We start from the raw sequence: 23217 nt of genomic DNA on the forward strand, positions 1-23217 counted from the left end.
AACTAACACCGAAAAATTGCTCTCGCATAACAAGATTCAAGAAAGCAGTGTTTAATTTCAAAGAATTCACTGTAGTAGCAGGTGGAGCAATAGGTGTGCATAAGAAATCATTATTATTTGTGGTTGTGAAGTCACACAACTTAGTGTTTTCAGCGTTGGCCATTTTAGCAACAGTAAATAAAGCAAACTAGATAAAGTAAATGCAAGTAAACTAATTTTTTGTGTTTTAGATATAGCAAACAAGATAGCAAATAAAGTAAAACTAGCAACTAATTTTTTTGTATTTTGATTTAGTGCAGCAAACAAAGTAGTAAATAAAACTAAGCAAGACAAAAACAAAGTAAAGAGATTGAGAAGTGGAGATTCCCCTTGCAGCGTGTCTTGATCTCCCCGGCAACGGCGCCAGAAAAAGAGCTTGATGGCGTGTATTTCACACGTTCGTTGGGCAACCCCAAGAGGAAGGTATGATGCGCACAGCAGCAAGTTTTCCCTCAGAAAGAAACCAAGGTTTATCGAACCAGGAGGAGCCAAGAAGCACGTTGAAGGTTGATGGCGGCGGGATGTAGTGCGGCGCAACACCAGGGATTCCGGCGCTAACGTGGAACCTGCACAACACAACCAAAGTACTTTGCCCCAACGAAACAGTGAGGTTGTCAATCTCACCGGCTTGCTGTAACAAAGGATTAACCGTATTGTGTGGAAGATGATTGTTTGCAGAAAACAGTAGAACAATATTGCAGTAGATTGTATTTCAAGAAAGAGAATTGGACCGGGGTCCACAGTTCACTAGAGGTGTCTCTCCCATAAGATAAACAGCATGTTGGGTGAACAAATTACAGTTGGGCAATTGACAAATAAAGAGAGCATGACCATGCACATACATATCATGATGAGTATAGTGAGATTTAATTGGGCATTACGACAAAGTACATAGACCGTCATCCAGCATGCATCTATGCCTAAAAAGTCCACCTTCAGGTTATCATCCGAACCCCCTCCAGTATTAAGTTGCTAACAACAGACAATTGCATTAAGTATGGTGCGTAATGTAACTAGTGACTACATCATTGAACATAGCACTAATGTTTTATCCCTAGTGGCAACAGCACATCCGTAACCTTAGTGGTTCTTGTCACTCCTCCAGATTCACGGAGACATGAACCCACTATCGAGCATAAATACTCCCTCTTGGAGTTACTAGCATCAACTTGGCCAGAGCATCTACTAATAACGGAGAGCATGCAAGATCATAAACAACACATAGACATAACTTTGATAATCAACATAACAAGTATTCTCTATTCATCGGATCCCAACAAACGCAACATATAGAATTACAGATAGATGATCTTGATCATGTTAGGCAGCTCACAAGATCCGACAATGATAGCACAATGGGGAGAAGACAACCATCTAGCTACTGCTATGGACCCATAGTCCAGGGGTAGACTACTCACACATCACACCGGAGGCGACCATGGCGGCGTAGAGTCCTCCGGGAGATGATTCCCCTCTCCGGCAGGGTGTCGGAGGCGATCTCCCCGGATCCCCGAGATGGGATCGGCGGCGGCGGCGTCTCCGGAAGGTTTTCCGTATCGTGGCTCGGCACCGGGGGTTTCGTCACGGAGACTTTTTATAGGCGGAAGGGCAGGTCAAGAGGCGGCACGGGGCCCCACACTACAGGCCGGCGCGGCCAAGGGGGGGCCGCGCCGCCTATGGTGTGGCCCCTCCGTGGCCCCTCTTCGTCTCTCCTTCGGACTTCCGGGAAGCTTCGTGAGAAAATAGGCCCCCGGGCTTTGATTTCGTCCAATTCCGAGAATATTTCCTTACTAGGATTTCTGAAACCAAAAACAGCAGAAAACAAAGAATCGGCACTTCGGCATCTTGTTAATAGGTTAGTTCCAGAAAATGCACGAATATGACATAAAGTGTGCATAAAACATGTAGATAACATCAATAATGTGGCATGGAACATAAGAAATTATCGATACGTCGGAGACGTATCAGTCTATTCCACTCCATTTTCTAAAATTTTCAACAAACATTATAAAATTTGATTTGGTGACATATAATTGAGGGAAACTACTATAGGAACTTGCTAGAGTACTAATCATGCATCAAAACTAATTTCTACAACTTAGAACAAGCATGCAAGCTCACTAAACATGTTACCTACAGCAGTAAAATATTCAAGATATACTCAACCAAACAAAATTCTACTTGGATGATCGGAGGAGTCACATACCAAGGAGCAAATGTGCCAAATTTCAGCAAGAAATCTAGGCTGAGCAAAGAGATCGAGAAATCTAGAGTTCTTGAGCAGAAACACGAGTGAGAGAAAGCTGGTGTTGATTTTTTCGGGAGAGAGAAGAGAGAGGGAGGAAGAGATGGAAAAGTGGGGCAAAGGGGGGCCCACACACCAGGGTGGCGCGCCCCCCTTGCTGGCCGCGCCAGCCAGGTGGGAGCCACCCTGGGGTGCCCCACTGGTCATCCCCAGGTGTTCCCAGATGCCTCTTCGAAAAATAGGACCAACGGTATAATTTTGTGAATTTTTGAAAACTTTGAAAAATGCACATTTCTGGGTGTTAATTTTATTATTACTGGGTGATACGTCTCCGACGTATCGATAATTTCTTATGTTCCATGCCACATTATTGATGTTATCTACATGTTTTATGCACACTTTATGTCATATTCGTGCATTTTCTGGAACTAACCTATTAACAAGATGCCGAAGTGCCAGTTGCTGTTTTCTGCTGTTTTTGGTTTCAGAAATCCTAGTAACGAAATATTCTCGGAATTGGACGAAATCAACGCCCAGGGTCCTATTTTGCCACGAAGCTTCTAGAAGACCGAAGAGGAGACGAAGTGGGGCCACGAGGTGGCCACACCCTAGGGCGGCGTGGCCCCCCCCCTTGGCCGCGCGGCCCTGTGGTGTGGGGCCCTCGTGCCGCCTCCTGACCTGCCCTTCCGCCTACTTAAAGCCTCCGTCGCAAAACCCCCAGTACCGAGAGCCACGATACGGAAAACCTTCCAGAGCCGCCGCCGCCGATCCCATCTCGGGGGATCCAGGAGATCGCCTCCGGCACCCTGCCGGAGAGGGGAATCATCTCCCGGAGGACTCTACGCCGCCATGGTCGCCTCCGGAGTGATGAGTGAGTAGTCTACCCCTGGACTATGGGTCCATAGCAGTAGCTAGATGGTTGTCTTCTCCCCATTGTGCTTCATTGTCGGATCTTGTGAGCTGCCTAACATGATCAAGATCATCTATCTGTAATTCTATATGTTGCGTTTGTTGGGATCCGATGAATAGAGAATACTTGTTATGTTGATTATCAAAGTTATGCCTATGTGTTGTTTATGATCTTGCATGCTCTCCGTTACTAGTAGATGCTCTGGCCAAGTAGATGCTTGTGACTCCAAGAGGGAGTATTTATGCTCGATAGTGGGTTCATGCCTCCATTGATATCTGGGACAGTGACAGAAAGTTTTAAGGTTGTGGATGTGCTGTTGCCACTAGGGATAAAACATTGGTGCTATGTTCAAGGATGTAGTTACTGATTACATTACGCGCAATACTTAATGCAATTGTCTATTGTTAGCAACTTAATACTGGAGGGGGTTCGGATGATAACCTGAAGGTGGACTTTTTAGGCATAGATGCATGCTGGATGGCGGTCTATGTACTTTGTCGTAATGCCCAATTAAATCTCACTATATTCATCATAATATGTATGTGCATGGTCATGCCCTCTTTATTTGTCAATTGCCCAACTGTAATTTGTTCACCCAACATGCTGTTTATCTTATGGGAGAGACACCTCTAGTGAACTGTGGACCCCGGTCCAATTCTCTTTACTGAAATACAATCTACTGCAATACTTGTTCTACTGTTTTCTGCAAACAATCATCTTCCACACAATACGGTTAATCCTTTGTTACAGCAAGCCGGTGAGATTGACAACCTCACTGTTTCGTTGGGGCAAAGTACTTTGGTTGTGTTGTGCAGGTTCCACGTTGGCGCCAGAATCCCTGGTGTTGCGCCGCACTACATCCCGCCACCATCAACCTTCAACGTGCTTCTTGACTCCTACTGGTTCGATTAAACCTTGGTTTCTTACTGAGGGAAACTTGCCGCTGTGCGCATCACACCTTCCTCTTGGGGTTCCCAACGGACGTGTCAACCACACGCATCAAGCAAATTTCTGGCGCCGTTGCCGGGGAGATCAAGACACGCTGCAAGGGGAGTCTCTACTTCCCAATCTCTTTACTTTGTTTTTGTCTTGCTTAGTTTTATTTACTACTTTGTTTGCTGCACTAAATCAAAATACAAAAAAATTAGTTGCTAGTTTTACTTTATTTGCTATCTTGTTTACTATATCAAAAACACAAAAAAAATTAGTTACTTGCATTTACCTTATCTAGTTTGCTTTATTTACTACTACTAAAATGAGTAATCCTGAAGTTGAAGTTCGTACATTTAAGCAACGAGGGGGAGAATGTTTAAGAGATGCTTGGTATAGAATTAGTGATGCCCATAATAGGTGCACTAAGAAACACTCCACCACTATCTTACTCCGGAATTTTTATGTTGGTATCTCTAGCTGGAATAGGTATGTTCTTGATAGTCTCGCGAAAGGTAACTTCCTAAGTACTCCTACATTAGAAGCTAGCTGCATTATTGAGAGTCTATTTGGAATACCCCCTGTTGATGAAGTTAAAACTGAAATCTCTCTTGAAGATGTTATGAAAAAATTGGAAACCTTAGAAAAAAAATTCCAAGTATTGAAGCTAAATTGGAAATGTTACTTGATAAAACTGATGAACTTGATAAATCCTTAGGAGGAATGGATGAAAGAATTAGTCTCCTAGGAACTTGTGTTGTCCATGACGATCAAAGCAATAGGATTGACGAACTTGAAAAAGCTATGGGAACCTTGGGTTCAACATTTTCTTCTCTTAAATATAAGGAGAAAACTTATGTGGGTAAGGAGCAAAAGTTTATGTATGTCTCTAAAGTGCCTAAACCAAAGAAGTATTATTATAGGCCTAAAATTGACAAAGCCCTTAGTACCACTACGGATGGGGGAGCTCATGATAACGATGCACCGTCTCTTGATAATAGTTGATACACACTTTCTGCGCCTAGCTGAAAGGCGTTAAAGAAAAGCGCTTATGGGAGACAACCCATGTTTTTACCAACAGTACTTTGTTTTTATTTTGTGTCTTGGAAGTTGTTTACTACTGTAGCAACCTCTTCTTATCTTAGTTTAGTGTTTTGTTGTGCCAAGTAAAGTCGTTGATAGTAAAGTTCATACTAGATTTGGATTACTGCGCAGAAACAGATTTCTTTGCTGTCACGAATCTGGGCTGTTTTCTCTGTAGGTAACTCAGAAAATTATGCCAATTTACGTGAGTGATCCTCAGATATGTACGCAACTTTCATTCAATTTGAGAATTTTCATTTGAGCAAGTCTGGTGCCTTGATAAAATTCGTCAATACGAACTGTTCTGTTTTGACAGATTCTGCCTTTTATTTCGCATTGCCTCTTTTGCTATGTTGGATGAATTTCTTTGATCCATTAATGTCCAGTAGCTTTATGCAATGTCCAAAAGTGTTAAGAATGATTGTGTCACCTCTGAACATGTTAATTTTTATTGTCGCTAACCCTCTAATGAGTTGTTCTAAGTTTGGTGTGGAGGAAGTTTTCAAGGATCAAGAGAGGAGTATGATGCAACATGATCAAGGAGAGTGAAAGCTCTAAGCTTGGGGATGCCCCGGTGGTTCACCCCTGCATATTCTAAGAAGACTCAAGCGTCTAAGCTTGGGGATGCCCAAGGCATCCCCTTCTTCATCGACAACATTATCAGGTTCCTCCCCTGAAACTATATTTTTATTCCATCACATCTTATGTGCTTTGCTTGGAGCGTCGGTTTGTTTTTGTTTTTTGTTTTGTTTGAATAAAATGGATCCTAGCACTCACTTTATGGGAGAGAGACACGCTCCGCTGTAGCATATGGACAAGTATGTCCTTAGTTTCTACTCATAGTATTCATGGCGAAGTTTCTTCTTCGTTAAATTGTTATATGGTTGGAATTGGAAAATGATACATGTAGTAATTGCTATAAATGTCTTGGGTAATGTGATACTTGGCAATTGTTGTGCTCATGTTTAAGCTCTTGCATCATATGCTTTGCACCCATTAATGAAGAAATACATAGAGCATGCTAAAATTTGGTTTGCATATTTGGTTTCTCTAAGGTCTAGATAATTTCTAGTATTGAGTTTGAACAACAAGGAAGACGGTGTAGAGTCTTATAATGTTTACAATATGTCTTTTATGTGAGTTTTGCTGCACCGGTTCATCCTTGTGTTTGTTTCAAATAAGCCTTGCTAGCCTAAACCTTGTATCGAGAGGGATTACTTCTCATGCATCCAAAATACTTGAGCCAACCACTATGCCATTTGTGTCCACCATACCTACCTACTACATGGTATTTTCCGCCATTCCAAAGTAAATTGCTTGAGTGCTACCTTTAAAATTCCATCATTCACCTTTGCAATATATAGCTCATGGGACAAATAGCTTAAAAACTATTGTGGTATTGAATATGTAATTATGCACTTTATCTCTTATTAAGTTGCTTGTTGTGCGATAACCATGTTCACTGGGGACGCCATCAACTACTCTTTGTTGAATTTCATGTGAGTTGCTATGCATGTTCGTCTTGTCTGAAGTAAGAGAGATCTACCACCTTATGATTAAGCATGCATATTGTTAGAGAAGAACATTGGGCCGCTAACTAAAGCCATGATCCATGGTGGAAGTTTCAGTTTTGGACATATATCCTCAATCTCATATGAGAAAATTATTAATTGTTGTTACATGCTTATGCATAAAAGAGGAGTCCATTATCTGTTGTCTATGTTGTCCCGGTATGGATGTCTAAGTTGAGAATAATCAATAGTGAGAAATCCAATGCGAGCTTTCTCCTTAGACCTTTGTACAAAGCGGCATAGAGGTACCCCTTTGTGACACTTGGTTAAAACATGTGCATTGTGATGATCCGGTAGTCCAAGCTAATTAGGACAAGGTGCGGGCACTATTAGTATACTATGCATGAGGCTTGCAACTTGTAAGATATAATTTACATGATACATATGCTTTATTACTACCGTTGACAAAATTGTTTCGTGTTTTCAAAATCAAAGCTCTAGCACAAATATAGCAATCGATGCTTTTCCTCTATGGAGGACCATTCTTTTACTTTCATTGTTGAGTCAGTTCACCTATTTCTCTCCACCTCAAGAAGCAAACACTTGTGTGAACTGTGCATTGATTCCTACATACTTGCTTATTGCACTTATTATATTACTCTATGTTGACAATATCCATGAGATATACATGTTATAAGTTGAAAGCAACCGCTGAAACTTAATCTTCCTTTGTGTTGCTTCAATACCTTTACTATGAATTATTGCTTTATGAGTTAACTCTTATGCAAGACTTATTGATGCTTGTCTTGAAGTGCTATTCATGAAAAGTCTTTGCTTTATGATTCACTTGTTTACTCATGTCATATACATTGTTTTGATCGCTGCATTCACTACATATGATTTACAAATAGTATGATCAAGGTTATGATGGCATGTCACTCCAGAAATTATCTGTGTTATCGTTTTACCTGCTCGGGACGAGCAGAACTAAGCTTGGGGATGCTGATACGTCTCCGACGTATCGATAATTTCTTATGTTCCATGCCACATTATTGATGTTATCTACATGTTTTATGCACACTTTATGTCATATTCGTGCATTTTCTGGAACTAACCTATTAACAAGATGCCGAAGTGCCGATTCTGTTTCTGCTGTTTTTGGTTTCAGAAATCCTAGTAACGAAATATTCTCGGAATTGGACGAAATCAACGCCCAGGGTCCTATTTTGCCACGAAGCTTCCAGAAGACCGAAGAGGAGACGAAGTGGGGCCACGAGGTGGCCACACCCTAGGGCGGCGTGGCCCCCCCCTTGGCCGCGCGACCCTGTGGTGTGGGGCCCTCGTGCCGCCTCCTGACCTGCCCTTCCGCCTACTTAAAGCCTCCATCGCGAAACCCCCAGTACCGAGAGCCACGATACGGAAAACCTTCCAGAGACGCCGCCGCCGCCGATCCCATCTCGGGGGATCCAGGAGATCGCCTCCGGCACCCTGCCGGAGAGGGGAATCATCTCCCGGAGGACTCTACGCCGCCATGGTCGCCTCCGGAGTGATGAGTGAGTAGTCTACCCCTGGACTATGGGTCCATAGCAGTAGCTAGATGGTTGTCTTCTCCCCATTGTGCTTCATTGTCGGATCTTGTGAGCTGCCTAACATGATCAAGATCATCTATCTGTAATTCTATATGTTGCGTTTGTTGGGATCCGATGAATAGAGAATACTTGTTATGTTGATTATCAAAGTTATGTCTATGTGTTGTTTATGATCTTGCATGCTCTCCGTTACTAGTAGATGCTCTGGCCAAGTAGATGCTTGTGACTCCAAGAGGGAGTATTTATGCTCGATAATGGGTTCATGCCTCCATTGATATCTGGGACAGTGACAGAAAGTTCTAAGGTTGTGGATGTTCTGTTGCCACTAGGGATAAAACATTGGTGCTATGTTCAAGGATGTAGTTACTGATTACATTACGCGCAATACTTAATGCAATTGTCTGTTGTTAGCAACTTAATACTGGAGGGGGTTCGGATGATAACCTGAAGGTGGACTTTTTAGGCATAGATGCATGCTGGATGGCGGTCTATGTACTTTGTCGTAATGCCCAATTAAATCTCACTATATTCATCATAATATGTATGTGCATGGTCATGCCCTCTTTATTTGTCAATTGCCCAACTGTAATTTGTTCACCCAACATGCTGTTTATCTTATGGGAGAGACACCTCTAGTGAACTGTGGACCCCGGTCCAATTCTCTATACTGAAATACAATCTACTGCAATACTTGTTCTACTGTTTTCTGCAAACAATCATCTTCCACACAATACGGTTAATCCTTTGTTACAGCAAGCCGGTGAGATTGACAACCTCACTGTTTCGTTGGGGCAAAGTACTTTGGTTGTGTTGTGCAGGTTCCACGTTGGCGCCGGAATCCCTGGTGTTGCGCCGCACTACACCCCGCCGCCATCAACCTTCAACGTGCTTCTTGACTCCTACTGGTTCAATTAAACCTTGGTTTCTTACTGAGGGAAACTTGCCGCTGTGCGCATCACACCTTCCTCTTGGGGTTCCCAACGGACGTGTCAACCACACGCATCACTGGGCAGGAAAAGATTTTGAAATCTCTATACAACTAAGAACTTTACAAAACAAAAGTGCTACAGCAAGTAGAACAAATGGAGGAAGAAAGAGATGTTGTTTAACTCCTCTATGCATATAAAATGAATTTGTTAACAAGGTTGATCAAGTCTTGTCACCAAATAAATTTTACATAACATATGAAGAAAATAAACCTCAAATCAATCATGTTACCTTCTATTGAATTGATATGGATCCAATCATAAGAGTTTGATATTCTTCTTTAGGCTCATATATAGGACAATCAATAGTTCCAACTTTGATAGTTCTCACATTAGAGATAGTATTAACTCCACATGCTTTCTCAATCCTCTTGGGAAAATAAACGGTATGTTCCTTATCATCGACATTGAAAGTAACCTTTCCTTTATTGCAATCAATAACAGCCCCTGCGGTGTTGAGAAAAGGTCTCCCAAGAATAATAGACATATTATCATCTTCAGACATTTCCAACACAACAAAATCAGTTAATATCAAGCAGTTAGTAGTAACTTGAACAGGAACATCCTCACATATACCAACAGGAATAGCAGTAGATTTATCAGCCATTTGCAAAGATATATCAGTAGGTATCAACTTATCTAAATAAAGTCTCTTGTAAATAGAAAAAGGCATAACACTAACACCGGCTCCCAAATCACATAGAGCAGTTCTAACATAATTATTCTTAATAGAACAAGGAATAGTAGGTATACCTGGGTCGCCCAACTTCTTTGGAACTTTGCCATTGAAAGAGTAACTAGCAAGCATAGTGGAAATCTCCTCATTAGGGATTTTCCTTTTGTTAGTAACAATATCTTTCATATACTTTGAATAAGGAGGCAATTTAATAGCATCAGTCAAAGGGATTTGCAAGAATAAAGGTTTCATCCAATCGCAAAATTTATTATAATGTTCTTCTTCTTTTGATTTTAGTTTCTTAGCAGGAAAAGGCATTTGCTTTTGAACCCCCGGTTCTCTTTCATTACCATGTTTCTTAGCAATAAAATTTTCTTTAGTATACTTTTTATTTTTAGCATGCTTTTCAGGTTCATCTTCAACTTCTTCTTTATCAGAAGCATCATTCTTATCTTTATCATTATCATGTTCATTACCACTTTCAGTTTCAGCATCACAAATAGAAATACTATTAGGATCATTAATAGGTTCAGAGGATTCTACAACATTTTTATGTTTCTTCTTCTTTTTCTTTGAAGGTGCACTAATTTCTTTAGTTCGTTGAGAATCTTGTTCAACTCTTTTGGGGTGCCCTTCAGGATATAGAGGATCCTGGGTAGAAACACCGCCTCTAGTTGTTACTTCATAAGCATGTTTTTCTTTAGAATTATTTTTTAACAAGTCATTTTGCACTTTAGTGAGTTGATCAATTTGAGTTTGAATCATATGAAAATGTTTAACAATCATCTTAACATCATTGGAGGTTCTCTCCACAATATCATGCAAATTGCTAATAGCTTGAGAATTTTCCATTAGATGATTCTCTACTCTCATATTAAAATTTTCTTGCTTAACAATATAATTATCAAACTCATCTAAGCATTGAGCAGGAGGTTTTGAATACGGGATATCTTCCCTAGTAAAGCGTTGAAGGGAGTTTACCTCAATCATGGATGAAGGGGGAGTTATCTTGCATAAATCTTCTATGGGAGGCAAGTTTTTCACATCTTCAGATTTAATACCTTTCTCCTTAAGAGACTTCTTGGCTTCCTTCATATCTTCATCATTTAATTTAATCAAACGCCTCTTCTTCAATATCGGCGTCGGGGCTGGTTCAGGTGTAGTCCAATCATCATGATTCCGGCCTATTTTAGCCAATAATTCTTCCGCTTCGTCTGGAGTCCTTTTCCTGAAAACACAACCAGCACAACTATCCAAATATGCTCTAGACTCAATAGTTAGTCCACTATAAAATATATCAAGTAGATCATTCTTTTCCAGATCATGTTCAGGTCGAGCTCTGATAAGAGAGCAAAATCTTGCCCAAGCTTCAGGCAATTTCTCTCCATCTTCCTGATCAAATCTATAAATTCTCTACAAAGCAATATGTTGAGCACTAGCAGGAAAGTATTTTCGAAAGAAAACATCACGCAATTCAGTTGGACTTTTAATAGAACCAGGAGACAAATTATTATACCAAGTTTTAGCATCATTCTTTAATGAGAAAGGAAAAAATTTAGCAACAAAATAAGTACGCATCTTGATATCATCAGAAAACAGGCTACTCAGAGTAGACAGCTCAATCATGTGTTCTACAACACTTTCTTCTTCAGTACCACAAAAGGGTGTTTTCTCCACAATAGCTATATGAGATAGATCAAGAGAAAAATCATAATCTTTATCCTTAATGTTTATGGGAGATGTGGCAAATTTAGGATCAGGAGATAGCTTATCTCTAACAGTATGTTGCGCAAGAAACTTTTTAATTTTACTTGCATCAGTAATAGAATTGCATTTATCAATAAAATCATCATTAAGCTCCACATAATCCTCATCAGGATCATCACTAGAATAATCAATAGACTCAGGTGAACTAACAGGTGTAGTAGCATTAGGAGTTTCAGTATTTTCAATTTGTCTAGACCTAGCAATTGTAGCATCTAGAAAAGATCCCAATGAACCACTATCATCAAGCACAGCAGAAACATTATCAATATTATAAGAGTTTTCAGATTCAGCAGAAGTACCAGCAAGTGAAGCTTGCGGCGGTGAAACAAGTTGACTTATCACAGATGGTGAATCAAGAGCAGCAGAGGTACTCAGAGCTGTACCTTTTCTTGTAGTGGATGGTAATATGGCGACTTTAGGATCGCGAGATTTACCCATGATGGAGAATTTGCAGCGAACAATATCAATCCAAGTGAACTTCCAAATAAAGCTATGCTCCCCGGCGACCGCGCCAGAAAATAGTCTTGATTACCCACAAGTATAGGGGATCGCAACAGTCTTCGCGGGAAGTAAAACCCAATTTATTGATTCGACACGAGGGGAGACAAAGAATACTTGAAAGCCTTAATAGCGGAGTTGTCAATTCAGCTGCACCTGGAAACAGACTTGCTCGCAAGAGTTTATCAGTAGTAACAGTTTTATAGCAGTAGCAGTAGTGAAATAACAAAGACGAGTAACAGAGACAGCAGTAGTGATTTTAGTAAACAGCAGGATTAAAATACTGTAGGCACAGGGATGGATGACGGGCGTTGCATGGATGAGAGAAACTCATGTAACAATCAAAGCAGGGCATTTGCAGATAATAATAAAACGGTGTCCAAGTACAAAGCAATCCATAGGCATGTGTTCCATATTTAGTCGTACGTGCTCGCAATGAGAAACTTGCACAACATCTTTTGTCCTACCAGCCGGTGGCAGCCGGGCCTCTAGGGAATCTACTGGAAATTAAGGTACTCCTTTTAATAGAGTACCGGAACAAAGCATTAACACTCCGTGAACACATGTGATCCTCACATCACCGCCATCCCCTCCGGTTGTCCCGATTTCTGTCACTTCGGGGCCTTTGGTTCCGGACAGCGACATGTGTATACAACTTGCAGGTAAGGTCATAAAACAATGCATATCATGATGAAATAATAACATTTTCAGATCTGAGATCATGGCACTCGGGCCCTAGTGACAAGCATTAAGCATAACAAGTTGCAACAATATCATCAAAGTACCAATTACGGACACTAGGCACTATGCCCTAACAATCTTATGCTATTACATGACCAATCTCATCCAATCCCTACCATCCCCTTCAGCCTACAGTGGTGGAATTACTCACACATGGATGAGGGAAACATTGCTGGTTGATGGAGAGGCGTCGGTGGTGATGGCGGCGATGATCTCCTCCAATTCCCCGTCCCGGCGGAGTGCCAGAACAGAGACTTCTGGTCCCCGAGACGGAGTTTCGCGATGTGGCGGCGTTCTGGGAGGTTTCTGGCGACTTCGACTTACCCCCGTGCGTTTTTAGGTCGAAGGCGTTAAGTAGTCCAAAGGAGGGCGTCAGAGGCCGGCCGAGGGGGCCACACGCTAGGGCCGCGCGCCCCCCTCCTGGGCCGCGCCGCCCTAGGGTGTGGGGCCCTCGGGCCTCCACCTGGCTTGCCCTTCTGGCTCCGTCAGTCTTCTGGAAAAATAGGAGCTTTCACATAAATTCCGAGGATTTTCCTGAAAGTTGGATTTCTGCACAAAAACGAGACACCAGAACAGTTCTGCTGAAAACAGCGTTAGTCCGTGTTAGTTACATCCAAAATACACAAATTAGAGGCAAAACAATAGCAAAAGTGTTCGGGAAAGTAGATACGTTTTGGACATATCACCGGCCATGGTGGTGGAGTCCACCATGGACTCCACCTTCCCCTTAGGTCGGCCTAGGGTTTGTGGAGTCCATCCGGGACTCCACCTTCCATGGTGATTTCTTCCAGAAGGTTCTAGAACATTCTAGCGCCTTCCATAAATGTACCGGATCATTTCCAAACTTGGAAAGTGACTTCCTATATATGAATCTTATTCTCCGGACCATTCCGGAACTCCTCGTGATGTTCTGGATCCCATCCGAGACTCCGAACAACATTCGAACTCCATTCTATATTCCATATCTACTTAAAACGACATCAAACCTTAAGTGTGTCACCCTACGGTTCGAGAACTATGCGGACATGATCGAGACTCCTCTCCGATCAATAACTAATAGCGGGACCTAGAGATCCATAATATCTCCCACATATTCAACGATGACTTCGTGATCGAAAGAACCATTCACATAAAATAACAATTCCCTTTGTCTCGCGATATTTTACTTATCCAAAGTTTGATCGTTGGTATCTCCATACCTAGTTCAACCTCGTTACTGATAAGTACTCTTTACTCGTACCGTGATATGATATCCCTTGTGAACCAATCACATGTTTGCAAGCTAATTAGATATCATTCCACCAAGAGGGCCCAGAGTATATCTATCTGTCATTAGGATGGACAAATCCCACTATTGATACAAGTGCCTCAACCCTATACTTTCTGAACACTTAATGCCACCTTTATAACAACCCATTTACGCAGTAGTGTTAGGTGTCATCAAAGCATCCATCCGGTGTAGGTGATTAACAAGATCTCATGGTCGAAGGATTAAGTTACTATGCATATTAAAGCTTGAAGCACAAAGAACTAAATGACTTGATCATATGATACGCTTACTATGGGTGTATGTCCATCACATCATTCACCTAATGATATGACATTGTTATTAATAACATCCAATGTTCATGATCAGGAAACCATGATCATCTATTAATCAACAAGCTAGTTTAACAAAAGGCTTACTAGGGACTCCTTTATGTTACATAACACACATGTATTAATGTTTCCGGTTAATACAATTATAGCATGGGATGTAAACATATATCATGAACATTAAGATATAACAATAAACACTTTTATTATTGCCTCTTGGGCATATCTCCAACAATGATATGGGGTGTCCTTCGGGCACCACCTCCTGAAGATCACCATGTCTCCTCAGGTGGACCATGACTCGAGCTTGAACTAAACCAATATGTGTCAACGTGAATTTGCTACTCTCCACATGTATCTTTGATAAACCCTTGGATGTTATAGTACTTGACTCCAATATTCAATGTATGAAGTGCATCCATCAGATCAAGGCACCACATCCATGGACAGTAATCAAGGACAAGAAGGATAAGATAAGGAAGAAGCTACTACAGGTGATGCAACACCGGAGTCTCCGGACCCCCATAAATCTAGTCCAGTGGAAGAGCCACCTCCTGGCGACCTTGGGCAGCTGCATGGGTTCACAAACGCCCATTGGGAGCATCTATGTGCCTAGAGTTTAATGGCAGCATTTGTTTTCGCATACTTTCACTAGAGCATGAGTACGTTAGGTCTGCCCTGACTCCCATGACTAGCTAGCTCCGCCCCTGATCGAGATGATCGACGCCGCGTGCTGAAACGCTAAGATGCCAAGCCTAAGCCAAGCTGGTGATTGGTCCCAAGACTTTCCCAGATCGAAATCTCTGACCTGTCACCCCAGAGTCTCCAGCCTAAGTGGAAGGCCTTCACGAGTGGAAGTTGGGTTAAGGCACATGTAACTTCAGGAAAACTCCTTTTAACACCTAAAGTATCTCTATTGTGTGGCTGACTATATATATATGACTCAATCACCATTTGGAAACCCCACATATATATTGAGAATTGTGATAGTCATGTGCATCCTCCTGATGTTGTGCAATGCACACAGTTGGAAAACCCCAAGAGGAAGCTATGATGAGCACAGTAGCAAGTTTTCCCTCAGTAAGAAATGAAGGTTTAATCGACTAGTAGGAGAAAAAATCACTTCTGAAAGTGTTGCTACCTGACTTTGGCAGGGCGCACTACCGGTGTCAGCATCAACGTGGAACCTGCACACAACACAACCAAAATTCTTTACCTCAACTTACAGTGAGGTTGTCAATCTCACCGGTTTTACCGAAAACAAAGGATTAATAGTGTGGAAAGGGATGTTTGTTTGCCGTGAAATAAAGAGAACAGTACTTGCAGTTGCCGTGGGAGTTGGTAATAAAGAGAACAGGTATTTGAAGTGTAAAAGAAAGGATCGGGATCCACAGTTCACTAGAGGTGTCTCTCCATAAAGATAATAACATGCTGGGTAAACAAATTACAGTTGGACAATTGACAGAATAAAGACCATACATGACAAGATGATTACTATGAGATTTATTTGGGCATTACAACAAGATTCATAGACCGTAATCCAACTGCGTCTATGACTAATAATCCACCTTCCGGTTAGCGTTCACACCCCTTTCAGTATTAAGTTGCAAGCAACAGATTATTGCACTAAGTAAAGTGTGTAAAGTAAGCAGTAGAATTATCCTTGAATAAAGCATTGTTGTTTTCTCCCTAGTAGCAACAACACATCTACAACCCTAGAAGTTATTGTCACTCTCCCAGATTACTAGAGGCATGAACCCACTATCGAGCATAAATACTCTCTCTTGGAGTCAGAAGCACATACTTGGCCAGAGCATCTACTAGCAACAGAGAGCATGAAAGATCACAAATAACATATGACAGGTATATAATCAATCTCAACCATATCATTCAATATTCATCGGATCCCAGCAAATACAACATGTAGCATTATATAAAGATGATCTTGATCATGATAGGCAGCTCACAAGATCTAAACATGAAGCATAATTGGAGAAGACAACCATCTAGCTACTGCTATGGGCACGTAGTCTAGAGATGAACTACTCACGCATCACTTCGGAGACGGGCATGGCGATGTAGAGGCCTCCGGTGATGATCTCCCTCTCTGGCAGGGTGCCGGGAAGAGCTTCAGAACCCTCCCGAGCTAGGATCGACGATGGCGGCCGCGATAGAAATTTTTGTGGATGGATGCTCGGGTATTTAGGTTTTTCCCTAATTGGTGCATAAAGCAGAAGATCAAGACTCAACATAAAAGTAAAAGAAAGACTCTTTGCAGAGTAAGCAAGATTAACAAGTTTATAAACCTTCCAAAAAAGTATAGTACTCATTAGTTTTGAGCTCTCATTGCCCATATCATAAGCATCTTGAATGGTTAAAGTTAATGTGATGGCAAATATAAGTTATATGCTTGACAAATCACAAGTTGAAAATCTCATGCCCTTTGAATATGAGTATCTAGACCCCTCATGCTACTCAACTTAGGTCCCAAATAAGTTCTTGTCATTGTAAGTATAAATGTATCATTGAGGGAGTATATCTAATCATAATTAAAAACCAACTTTTCAAATATCTCCTCCTCACGGTCGCTCTAGTATTAATTGAACTGTTTCATAAGTTCACAACAAAATAATTTCGTAAAAAAAACAAATCCATAATAGGGAAGAGAAAAGTTAAGATGCCTCTAATTACCGGCAGAAGGGAAAGGATGGAAGACAAACGAGCCAACTTAGAGATTTTTTTGGCATTATCATCACAAAGGACATACTTCGAATTTTTCTTGTTTCACATCTTCAATCCCGTTCAGCACGCTCGCCAAAGCACACATGTCCTTTTTTTTACATGTTTTATGAAAGTACATGCACACCACATTACAAGCAAAAATACATCATACATAGACACCGCCGGAAACTTTGAAACATGACACGTGTCCAACAACAAATGCAAAAGAGACCTCAAGAAAAAGAAAATCGACGAAAGGCCCCTAGAGGTGCCCAAGCACCACCGGCACCATGGCTACGAGACGACGCTGCATGGCCCGCGTGACCATAGCCGTGAAGCAGCTTTCAGAGTCGACGGAGCGCTCCACCACCGTCGAAGCTTCTGATGGCATGGAGCGTCGACCGGGGATCGGCCCCATGCAGCTCCGGCCATTCCCACCTTGACGCCGCGGAGCTTTCCTCATGCACATGCCCGTTGGTTCTGCCGGGAGATGCGAAACCGTTGCAGGGGTACGCGTAGGACGCACGACCGCGCCCACCACGCTCCGGTCTGGACACATGCGCGAGCCGGTACCACGTACGTACATACCGCTGGTCCATCCACGATTCATCCGCACCCCTTCGTTGCCACAATGCCACTTGGCCAATGGCCATGGATAAGCCCCAACCCCAAAGCAAGCTATCCGATGCGATGCGAGTTGTGCCATGCAAGCCTGCGCTTTCCGTCGCATAATCGGCCGCCGTCCCGTCGTCGTCGTCCTACAGTATACCAGGAAGAAAGAAAGAAAGAGCAGAGACCTCCATCCTGAACCCCGATCCATCCACGTACAAGAGGTTTACAGACTGTCCGTCCCTCCACCAACCATGGAAGCTTTGCGCAGATCCAGCATTATTGTTGCACTTTCTCCAACTCCCTTAACCTCATCGATCAGTATTCGGTGCCCATGACCAGGGGAAGAGAACCGTGTCCCCTTGCGTCTCAACACGCCAAAGCAAATCTGCTCCGACGGAGTGCGCCCATAACTTGCCGATCCATCAAAGAGATGCCACCGGTACGTGTGCCGTGCATACCCAGTTTGTTCCTTCGTCCTCGGAGGAGGATTGCGCATGAAGCTAGCCTGGATCCGGGCTTGCCTTGCCGCACAGACAAAGCAAGACACAAGATGCTACCACTTGTACCCAGCCATGTGATCCGGGGATTGACCAGGAAGAAAAGGAGCATCGCATCTTAGTTCGAAGATTTATGCAAGACATGGATACACATTTGACAGATAACTTCCAAAGATACATTGGTACATTTAAAGAGAACTTTCGATTATACCAGCAAAAAAGATGATCATTTCAGCAGCTGACAGCTGAGTTCGTGGGAAACAGCTAACGATGTCGTGCGTGACCATATATCAAGACTTGACCAGCGAGCTCCAATACATATGGCAAAACATGGAAGCATAATGCCGGGAAAAATTACAGGAAGACAAATTAACTGAGTGTTTGTTCGTGCTGCATGCACGAGCACGACGAAGGTAAGGCAGCAACATCCATACAAAACGAGCGAGCAAGGGGCGGTCAGCTCACATAAACATCACGGTCGGTTTCACTCATCAGTCTCATCTGTGATGATTTGAGGACGTCGTGGAAGATCAGAAAACTTCGGCAAATCAGCGCAGATCAGATCGGCGAGCACGGCAGGCGTCTACCGGGAGTATATACCGGTGGCGTTGGGGGACGGGGAGGTGGTGGTGGTGGTGGAGAAGTCGGAGGCCGTCATCGGGATGGAGATGGACAACTTGGTGGCGGAGAAGCTGGTGTCGTCCTGCAGCTCCGGCCACGAGTCCCTCGCCTTGGGCGGCCACTCATCGAAGAAGGGGCGCAGCGTCTGGTTCTCCTGCTTCACCGAGTCCGTCGTCGTCGTCACAAAGTCGCTCCCGAAGAAAGACAGTGGCTCCCTGTCCGTCTTGGGCAGGGAGCAGATCGTGGTCTGATCCAGGTCGCTCAGCGTTCCCAGCATAGGGTAGCTCGAGAGTGGAAATGCAGCGGTCTGGGACGGCAGCAGGCGCCACGAGTAGTTGTCAATGGAGGTGTCCATGGCTGCAGTGATGAACTGGCTGTGCTCGTCCAGCGCTGAAGACCTCACTCCATAAGTAGAATACCTGAAGCACATTGATGGGCCAACGATGAGTATATTGTGAACAATACATAAGTAAACATATGAAAACATTTACAAAGTAGTACATCATGTGCAAAAACCTGAGGTATAAAAGTAAACGTTTCAAAAAAGTGCTTATAACTGAAACTCTGTGGAGTTTTCTTTCTTGCCGCAAAAAAAAGGAAAGGAGCTTTCCTCACTGTAATGAAACTTGTGTAACTGTAACTTATATAGTATTGGATAATAGTGATCTGAGAATGATACAGTAGGCTTCAAGTGTTCTCTAAAACTAGAAAGCTTGTTTGGCATGTACTAGACAAAACAAAGAGACAAGATAATTGTTTCTTGACACTTTAAGCAGCGGTTCATGAGAGTAGAAAAACAAAGCAAAACAAAAATAGGAAGGCAGACATCTACGCGAACATGATTGGCAACAATGCAGCATCATGTGCCGACTGCCCCGCAGGCAAACCCTACACACATGACAGAGCTTCGATAAGGGGAAATTGCTAACTCACAAAGTTCTGCTGAAACAAAAATAAATAAAAGCTTCAGAAGGATGGGCAAAAGGGGACATGGGCATCCATAATCATGCTAGCCTTTTCAGATGGTTTCCGGCATAGGATGAGACGTACCCGGTCAGAAAGGCAGAAATAGATAAATTTAATCTGGGGCAGAACTGACGTTATTTTCTAGTCCAGCCCCAAACAAGAAAAACAGACTGCGGTCAGCAAAACAATAAAGAAGAAATAAATGACAGGTCTAGGATTTGTAGAGCAGGGGCAGAGAGCAGCAGGCACTAGCTCTGAGCATAAACCCCAGATACAGTTCCATCTTTTGCAGGTAGTATGCGTGTGAATCTAGTCTAGAAACACCCTGGCCTGAACTTCCATCAGAGCAGAGCACCACTCTGTTTCTGTTGAAATCTGGCCCCGGAAAGCATGGTCAGATAGTGCAGAGCGATAACCTAAGCAACCACAGATCATCACATATTGCCAGAAGAGCACTGCTAGTCTGATGAACTCAGATATTATTGTTGCCTCAAAAGATCCTACTGTCTGTCTACTGATGCAATCAAGCACACGACAATGAAAGCAGCACATGTATATCAGGCATTTCATCAGTGCATCCATCTGACACAGATCACATAGCTAAAGTGCTAAACAGCTGGGGAGTTTGCAGAGAAGCTAACTGAAATTACCTGAAATCCTTGTTTCCACCGGCACCAGCGGTCGAGTAAGGCGCAGCATTGTCCATGTGCAGCTGAGTCTGAGTAGACCCCAAGGCGAACGAGCCGCCGCCGCCATTAGCGATCGCCGGATACAGCGAGTGGCTCTGGAACGCGGCGGCGCTGGCGGCGGGGTTGTGCTGCTGCGGGTGGGGTGATGCGACGATCTGCGTTTCCACAGGCTTTCTTGAACGGTTGCGGCCGCGGTGCATGTGGCGCTCGCAGTACTTGGAGTCCTGGGCGGCCTCCTTGGCGCACCGCCACTTCTTGCCGTCCGTACGCCGGCACCGCCCGGGCTCCGGGTCCAGCTTCTTGCCGAAGTAGGAGCCGTAGCCAACTGCAGAAACCACACACACACACAGAGAAGAAGCCCAGGTCAACAACGATGGTGATGGGTCATGCATAAATCTGTAGGTATGTACGTATGTATGTCTCGGTGCACATCCGGAGGAGGGACCAGATAATCAAATCAGGACGACGAGACGCCTCCCACCAATCCGACGAGGATGGAATCACGGTCAAAAGAAGGCGCACCCAAACGCGTGTCTAGTGTCAACCAGTACCCGTAGCAATCAATCATGGCTGCCGCCAGCCTGCCTGCCGGAGACGGCGAGCTGGATCTATGTACTCCTTCCTACCAATCATTCACCCCACAAGCAGGACGAAACGCGAAATAATTCCCGGGGAAAGTCGGAACTGTGTGCATCTGGTGTCCTACATGCGGTGGTGCCTGATTGTTTATCTGCTCCTCGGGGGTCCATGTGATGCGATGCAGGATGGATGGCTCGAGATCGCAGGACCATCAGCGAGTGAGTGAGGGAGTGAATGCGTGGGTGAGGCTCCCAACAACCAGACAGGAATAACCCCCATGACTCAATCAGCAGGACCAATAATAAACTAACCACCACCTCTTTTGGTAGTAGTTCTTTAGCTAGCCTGGGCCATGAGTTAGAGCCATGTGTGCGGTGCTCGCATCTGATCTAATCTAATCAAACCACAGTACATGAGGCTTGAATCCAAATAAAAAAAAAGCATTAAGACAGGAGATGCTATGGCTAGTAGGTGGTAGGAGGAGCAAATCTTGAGCGGAGTACGGGTTTGGATTAGAATAATAAGAACCCCTTTCCGCGACCAAATCCGGGGAAGGATTAACAAATGACCGGCCGGAGCAATTAACAATGAGACCGGGGGTCTAAGAACACCTGAATCTCTCGATCTGAATAAACAAAGCGAGCGAATGCAAGAGCAATGGAGGGGAGCGGGGGTACGTACGGGCGGGGTGGTGGTAGAAGCGCGCGGCGAGGGAGTCGAATCCCCGGCGGATGGGGAGGAGGAGATCCGGCGGGACGGGCACGCCGGCGACGAGGTACTTGTAGATGAGCGCCTGGTGCTCCAGCTCCTCGTACTGCGCCGCCGTGAAGGGCGCCGGCCGGGCCGCCCACCGCGCTGCGCTCATCGCGTGCTGCTGCTGGTGCTGCGGAGACGCCTCCTCGCCGACGCTGCACAAACGCAAACAACCTCGCAACGTTAGCCACCCACCGACGACGACCAGAGCAGGCGATGGATTAGAAAGTTGACGGGAGGAAGAAGAAGAGGAGGGTTGGGTTATTACGAGTAGAGAGGGGAGGAGCGGCAGAAGGGGAAGATGGAGGAGGAGGAGCGGTGGTGGTCGGCTGCCGGCGACAGGGAGGCAAAGGGCATCGCCATATATGCCGCTCTATGTACCTAGCGTCTCTCTCCTCTCTGCTGCCTGCGGCTGGCTGGTTTGCTTGCCTCCGCCGTGCCTGGCCTCTCTTTTAATGTGCCGTGCTTTTGCCTTTTACCCCCTACTTGCCTGCTGCCTCTGTCTCTTTCCTCCCTCTCGCTCGCTGCGGTGCGGTGCGCGTGTGAGCTGGGCAGGGCAGGGCGGTGGCTGGATCTGCCTGACGGGATGAGATGAGATGAGGGGAGACGGGGGGCAGCGGGATATATAGGGAGCCCCTGCTGAATGGAATGGTGATATAGCTAGCTAGGGCAGCGCCGTGCTGAGGGTGAGGCCGACACCGGCAGTGGGTTCCAGCTAACGCGCAAGCACCCCACCTTCGATCGGCTAATGCTGTGCTGCTCGCCGTTGTGTTGTTTCAGTTTTGGTTGGGTAGCTACTCGTTTCTCTACTAGGTATTGCTCTCACTGGTGGTAAGGAAATTCCCGGATATAGATGGAAACATACCTCCATTTCGAAATAAGTATTTAGCTTCCAATGCCAAGAAGATTTTGGAGCTCCTAAAATCACCTCCCCTTACAAATTCATAAAGGAGATCATAAAAAAAAAAACCTCCATTTTTTCCCTCACCGTACGGAGAAAAGATTGTCTTAGTAAAATTGCACCCATGTAAATCCCCACCGCCACCCCACTCAACCGTCGTCCGGACACCTCCCTTCCGCCACCCAACACAACCATCCGGCCCCAATTCGGCTAAAGAGGAGCTCCCATGTTAGGTCCGCCATCGCCATTGGACTAGGCGAGAGCCCAACGGGGCGTCTCTCGCAGTTGCTCGACCTCACCGAAAGAC

At 44.2% G+C, this 23217-nt stretch overlaps 1 protein-coding gene across 1 annotated transcript; it reads right to left on the bottom strand.

Moving 5' to 3' along the window:
- Window positions 1-18674: 18674 nt before the first annotated feature.
- LOC127336340 (growth-regulating factor 3) lies at window positions 18675-22544 on the bottom strand. The gene is made up of 4 exons (XM_051363147.2): window positions 22278-22544; window positions 21938-22164; window positions 20639-21002; window positions 18675-19441 (listed from the first exon to the last, which is right to left on the bottom strand). Exons 1-4 carry the CDS (start codon window positions 22370-22372, stop codon window positions 18985-18987), a joined length of 1143 nt encoding a protein of 380 aa, XP_051219107.1. The 5' UTR covers window positions 22373-22544; the 3' UTR covers window positions 18675-18984.
- Between the last annotated feature and the right edge of the window lie 673 nt (window positions 22545-23217).

This window comes from Lolium perenne, chromosome 2 (genome assembly GCF_019359855.2).
Source record: "Lolium perenne isolate Kyuss_39 chromosome 2, Kyuss_2.0, whole genome shotgun sequence".
In the NCBI taxonomy this organism is placed as follows: domain Eukaryota; kingdom Viridiplantae; phylum Streptophyta; class Magnoliopsida; order Poales; family Poaceae; genus Lolium; species Lolium perenne.